Source organism: Neltuma alba, unplaced genomic scaffold (assembly GCF_004799145.2).
Source record: "Neltuma alba isolate B1F8T4 unplaced genomic scaffold, ASM479914v2 tig00011941_pilon, whole genome shotgun sequence".
NCBI lineage: Eukaryota > Viridiplantae > Streptophyta > Magnoliopsida > Fabales > Fabaceae > Neltuma > Neltuma alba.
Genome location: NW_021636527.1, coordinates 224,150 through 230,597, shown reverse-complemented (window position 1 = coordinate 230,597; position 6,448 = coordinate 224,150). Strand labels below are relative to the sequence as shown.

The 6,448-nt window shown below is 35.1% G+C and overlaps 1 protein-coding gene across 5 annotated transcripts; it reads left to right on the top strand.

The window, feature by feature from the left end:
* The first annotated feature begins 2,047 nt into the window (after positions 1-2,047).
* On the top strand, positions 2,048-6,126 carry LOC114719741 (RAN GTPase-activating protein 2). Of its 5 annotated transcripts, XM_028905268.1 has the most exons (3): positions 2,048-2,166; positions 3,218-3,221; positions 4,045-6,126. In XM_028905268.1, the coding sequence occupies exon 3, from the start codon at positions 4,047-4,049 to the stop codon at positions 5,823-5,825; it is 1,779 nt and encodes a 592-aa protein (XP_028761101.1). In that variant the 5' UTR covers positions 2,048-2,166; positions 3,218-3,221; positions 4,045-4,046; the 3' UTR covers positions 5,826-6,126. The 5 variants fall into 5 exon arrangements, with proteins under 5 accessions (XP_028761101.1, XP_028761099.1, XP_028761098.1 ...); XM_028905266.1 differs by lacking the exon at positions 3,218-3,221 and having other exon boundaries at positions 2,048-2,161; positions 4,043-6,126; XM_028905265.1 differs by lacking the exon at positions 3,218-3,221 and having other exon boundaries at positions 2,048-2,161; positions 4,034-6,126.
* The last annotated feature ends 322 nt before the right edge of the window (positions 6,127-6,448 follow it).

Here is a 6,448-nt window from a genome sequence, read left to right as displayed (position 1 = left end):
TAATATATGAGATAAATACACAGAAGAATTTATCTTGATTTGGTAAAAAAAATGAAAAATCTAAATTTCCTTTTGGAGATTGAGCGTCTTGTCTTTTTCCCATCAGTCTGCAATTTCCTTGTCATCCTTTTGTCATTTAGCCTTCACTCCCGTGGTCCGTGAACAGGCATATATTTTATATTTTAGCGTGTTTGATCATTTTCTCCATTTTTTGACCAAAAAGGATTTTGGGCCTTTTCTGTTTTCAAAATAATGTTTTATTTTGAAAAAAAATAAAGAAAACGTGTTTGTAAATGTGTCTTGAAAAAAATTGCTCTGAAAAATAAAATAATTGGAGCATATTTGTGATGTTTTGTTACTTTTTTTCAAAACATAAAAATAGAGAATAAGATCAAACAATTTCTTGATTATCCTTTTTTTAAAAAAAATCCTAAGAAAAGTCATATTCCATTGGCTGCATAATTTTAAATGAGAAATTCATATAAAAATACGTTGTTATTTCATAGCCGAATATAGACAAAACTTATTAAATTAGAAAAAACAAACCTGATTTATAATCAGGAAAATCCTAATTAAATCCTGCTGAAATACTTAAATTTAGCTTTCTTTTCTATCGTTTTCCTATTCCATTTGATATTTGCTTCCCTTCTTTATATTTTATTTTATTTTTCCAAATTTCCTCTATGGCGAACCTTGTGTTAGGTGTTTTCTTATATTGGCTTTACAGTCCGAAAATGGAAAAAAGAAACACAAAGAATTGGCTTCCTAATACTGCAATAAGAAATCTCTTCCATTCAGCACTATTTGTTTTACAGGGGAATCTGGGGGAACAAAAAATCAAATTGATATTGACCACAAGTTTGGAATTAGAGGTTAAAACTTAACATTGTACTTCTTTGGGGGGGCCTTAACATTGTACTTGGATGACAAGAAGAGGTGGAAAGGGGTAATAGAAAGAAAATAGAAGAAAACAGTTACATTTTCCTTAGCTTGAATATTTTTTTTTTTAAAAAAAGACAGAATGGAGAGCACTTTGGGTGAAAATGACACGTGGATCACTCAAGGCACATTCTGTGCTGGAGTGCTTATCTTAATCTCTGTCATCTGGATTAGTTTTAGATGGTTTATATTCAATTTAAATAGTTTTATAGTTTAAATATTTTTTATTTTAATAAATATAAAATTTAAAAAATCTTTAACATTTGATGAGCTGTTGACAAGGATGAATATTTAGCTTTTTTAACTAGCTATAAGGACGAAGTTGTCGAACAGATCGATCTTAGTTGTGTCGAGTTAAACTTGAAGAATAAATTGCCAAAAAAATTAATTCTTCCCCTAATTTTAAAAGTAAAACATAAAATTGGATAAGCTAATTATTTTAAAATTTTCAATATTTGAATACAGTTTTAATTATTTTTGGTTCATTTAAAGTTATATGAAATCCTTAATAAAGTTAATGGATTGAAGGGACGTTTAAAAAGCTATTAGACCAAATATTTGCAAATGCTTTTTCTTCCCTTTTTTGCCAAAAAATATTTCAAATACTTTAAAATTCAATAAAATACTTATAAATAGTTTTATAAACATAAAAACAATTTAAAATTTATCTATACGGGAAATATTCATAATCACGAAATCGTACTTATTATATAAATTGATGGAGAAAAATTCAGAATTTTTGAGTTTTTTGAGGAAAGATTAGTTTGTAAGTTCTTATAATTTCACCTGATTTTAATTAGGTCTTGTAATTTTTTTTCCTTTTTATCACTTACATGAAATCACGTTAATCTTACTAAAAATAAGATAAAACTATTAAGATATAATAGCAGAAAAAATTACAGGAACCTAATGAAAAGGACATGCTTGCAACTTTTTTTTTTAATGACAACAAAAGAAACCGTAGGTATTAAGTAATATGGGCCTCAGTGGCCCATGCCACCATCAGCCCGCCATGACACCTTTTGATGATTTGATCATCACAAAACGCGCCTTTCTGGAAAAATAGTTAAAAAATAAATAAATAATCTTTTCTGCTTTTTGGGTTTTCTATCATTTTAGGTTTTCCCTCCACACCCTCTGATTCAGTATTTATGTTGCTCCACTTTCATCATTTGAATTTGATATCGTTTGAACTGTAGTGTTCCGACTCTCAGATCAAGAGGTATCCTCTTCTCACTTCTAGGGTTTCAGTGTATAGTTATTTTTAGATATGCCCTTATTATTGGTTTATCTTTGTTAGAGTTCACTGCGCCTTCTGTAATGGGCTTTGACATAGCTTACAATCCATCTGCTTCTTTTCGTTTCGTTTAAATTGATTTCATTCGAAGTTTCTCTCATTGCGCTATCTCAGATCCGCTGCATTCTGGCAGAAGGTTTTATTTTTAAGCTGTAGTTGAGGACGAATAAAATTATACTTTTTCAGATGGAAGATTAATGGAAATTAGTTATCTATTTTCCAGCCCTGACTTTGTTGATTTTCGGCGAGTGAAAAATCTCGCATTTGATGTTTTGTCTGCATCCCTGCTTTTATAGACCCCTCGCCTTTATTCTTTTTCTCCTAAATTTTCAGGCCACCCTTACATGAAAGTGTTAAGTATTTTTCTATGCGCTTTGTGCTGGGGAATCAGTGTTCTTTTATCAAATTTTTTTGTACTCGACTTTTCTTCTGTAATGCCTGCTCTTGGTCTTAACTTGGTGACGAGCTTTAAAGGGCATCGGATTGGCAAAATAAAGTGAGGGATTATTACAACTGTGGTCCATTTGAAAACGATTATTATTCTACCTTAGATGTGAAAAGGTTGGATTGGAAACTAAAGTGGAGCGGGTAAAAATCGATGTGCTTTTCTTTGCATTTTAATGGAAAAGGGTTTGGGAGGTAGGGGATTTTAGAACGAACGAGATGCCTTTGCCTTTGTTATTATGAAGAGAACTTTAGGTAAGATTTACTTACTTTTGAAGTGCTTCAATGAGGTAACTTATGCTTTTGATGCTTAATGAGTCCATTTATAATAAATAGTCCATTCTACTGGATATCTGAGATGTTACTGGTTCTGGCTTTGTGACGGCTTCTCTGTTCCTGATACTTGATCCGATTCTTCTATGATTGTAATACAGTCTTGTAGTTCCTATGTTCTTGATGTTGTGTTTTATAAACTAGTGTATGAATAGAGATGCTCGATGCTCTGTTATGCAAGGTAAACATCTCAGTTCTAATTGCATTGCTTATTATTCTTCAAAAGCAGTGGAAATATAAAGGACAAGAGAGAGTTATGGGATATGAATTTGAAGCCTGTAAATCCAGATAAAAATGTGCCCGGGGGGGGGGACGGGGAGAAAGTAAAGTCAGATTTTTTTCCCTTTGCTATCTGTGTTTTCCCCTCGTATATGCTTTTCTTGGTGGTAGTCCTAATGAATTGACTGGTTTCCACTGCCTTTTAGGCAAGGTAGCCCCTTTTATCTTCTACATTGTAACAAGTTCAATGAGCTATAAAACCATACAAATCGTCCACTCTTTTGCAGCAGTCATTTGTTCCATCTTTCTTCTTATTTTGTGGTATGAAAATATGTTTTTCATTCCTCTTGTTTTAAGTTTTATAGCTTTGAAGCTGTACTTCGTTTGATTTGATTGGTTACTATGAAAACAGGTTATAACTGAAATGGAATGCAATGAATTTGTATTTTTCAATTGAAGTTTGTTTGGTTGTTTTTACTTCTCCCTGATTTATATTATTTGTTGATCACTTAATTGTCACAGGAAGTGTTTCGTGGATGGCTTGATTTATTGACGATTGAAGAGTTACATATTTAGATTTATTACCATTATTGTCATATATAAAATATATCATCGTGCAGGAACGCCGAAATGATTTTAATCTCTTTGATGATGCCTGATATTGTATCCAGAATGCATCTTAGGATTTTTTTTTTTATTTACACCTTTTCTCAAAATTATTTAACCTTGATGAGCTAAAGTTTTTTCCTCTCTTTCTCTTTACTACGATTTCATATATATGGAAATTATTTGCGTGAACAGTGATTGCAGGCCAATGGATTCTACGGGAGTCAATTCACAGCGCAGAACATTTTCAATCAAACTATGGCCTCCTAGTCAGAACACTAGACAGATGCTTGTGGAGCGGATGACCAACAATCTTACTGCTAAATCTATTTTCACACAAAAATATGGAACTCTGAACAAGGAAGAGGCTGAAGAGAATGCAAAAAAAATTGAGGATATGGCTTTTGCCGTAGCTGACCTACATTATGAGAAGGAGCCAGATGGTGATGGAGGTTCTGCTGTCCAGCTTTATGCCAAAGAATGTAGTAAGCTTATCCTGGATGTTCTTAAAAAAGGACCTGGTAATAAGGATAACAAAGAAGCAATGATTTCTGATAATGTAGATGCACCTAGTGAATCTGTGAATGGAGATGCACCTGGTGAATCTGTGAGTGTAGATGCACCTCGTGAATCTGTGACTGGAGATGCACCGGGTGAATCTGTGAATGTGGATGCACCTTGTGACTCTGTGGATGTAGTTGCACCAAGTGAATCTGTGGATGTAGTTGCATCAAGTGAATCTGTGTTTGATATATCTAAAGGAATTCGTGCCTTTATTGAAGACGAGGAGGCTCAGGAACTCTTAAAGCCCTTGAAGGAACCAGGAAATTCTTTCAGTAAAATATGTTTTAGCAACAGAAGTTTTGGGTTAGGAGCTGCAAAAGTTGTTGAGCCTATTCTCGTTTCTGTGAAGGACCAGTTGAAAGAAGTAGATCTATCAGATTTTATTGCTGGAAGATCTGAGGAAGAAGCTCTTGAAGTCATGAAAATATTTTCAGCTGCTCTGGAGGGTAGTTTGTTGAATTATTTAAACCTCTCTGAGAATGCCTTGGGTGAGAAAGGTGTCAGGGCTTTTGGAGCACTTCTGAAATCACAAACCTGCCTTGAGGAACTTTATTTGATAAATGATGGCATTTCAGAGGATGCTGCTCGAGCAGTTAATGAATTGATTCCCTCCACAGAGAAGCTTAGGGTTCTTCATTTTCACAACAATATGACTGGAGATGAAGGAGCATTGGCTATAGCTGAGATCGTAAAGCGTTCTCCTTCATTGCAGAACTTTCGTTGCTCCTCTACAAGGATAGGCTGTGAAGGTGGAGTTGCCTTGTGCAATTCTCTAGGTAGTTGTGCCCATCTGAGGAAGCTTGATTTGCGAGACAACATGTTTGGTGTAGACGGCGGCATTTCTCTGAGTAAAGCTCTTACCAATCATGCTGAATTGAGAGAGGTGTACCTGAGCTACCTAAACTTGGAAGATGAGGGTGCAATTGCCATAGTTAATGCTCTTAAGGACTCAGCCCCACACCTTGAAGTTCTGGAGATGAATGGAAATGACATAACAGTCAAAGCTGCTCCTGCAATAGTGGCGTGCGTAGAGGCAAAGCAGTTCCTTGCCAACTTGATCCTGGCTGAGAATGAACTGAAAGACGAAGGTGCCATCCAGTTAAGCAAGGCAATAGAATGTCATGTCCACTTGAAGGAAATTGATCTTAGCTCCAATAAAATAAGAAGGGCAGGTGCTCGTCAATTGGCTCAGATTGTGATGCAGAAGACTGATTTTAAGTTGCTGAACATTAACGGAAATGAAATTTCTGAGGAAGGTATTGATGAGGTGAAGGATTTGTTCAAGAAATGTCCTGAGAAGCTTGGTCCTTTGGATGATAATGAACCTGAAGGAATTGATGACGACGATGACGAAGAAGAATGTGACGAAGAAGACAATGAGAATGAACTGGAACCAAAAATGAAGAACCTTGAAGTTAATTAAGAGCCGAGTACTGATCTAGTTGATTCAAGTGGTCCAGCATTAGGTTCTGCTATCCATGTAACTTAGAGGGTACTATTGCATTGTACCATTTTGTCCCGACTGTAGTTAGTAGAACTCTTAGGATGCAATTATTGAGATAGCGATTAGTGATTTGATGTTAGGAGGTGTTTGTAGTTTAGGCGTGGTCGTTCTAATGGCCATCTGTCTGCTTTCTTTTTCTCTTGATGTGGTAGTATTTGCAGCTGGAACTACTTTAAGTTATTAGTGTAATAACTTATTATAATCAATTCTGTTTGATCAATTTGCTGTTGTCTATGCTTTTGCTTTTGGAAGTTATTTTCTATTAGAAATGGGATAGTAACGACAGAACGGAACCTGTTTGTCTGTTTAACATGTCAGCGGGTTTGACTATCGCAGGGATTTGGAGTTTGATTCAAGGATGAAATGAGACTCGGGAGTGGATGTGGAGGATCAGGCATTCCACTGGCTATTCCATCCATCCATTGTTTAGGTGTGTTGGGGACATACATCTGTAAAGGAAAAAACTCAGATCCTTATATTAAGCGTCTGGTGTCAGTCAGGCTGAGATGTCCGATATTTTTATATACTACCTCTGATCCTAA

What these genes read in the sequence shown, in the direction of transcription:
- LOC114719741 (XM_028905264.1), top strand. Translation starts at nt 3,277, where the DNA reads ATGAATTTGAAGCCTGTAAATCCAGATAAAAATGTGCCCGGGGGGGGG. An exon ending in GGGGACGGGGAGAAAGTAAA is followed by an intron (nt 3,342 to 4,033) that starts GTCAGATTTTTT and finishes TTGCGTGAACAG; the next exon opens with TGATTGCAGGCCAATGGATT.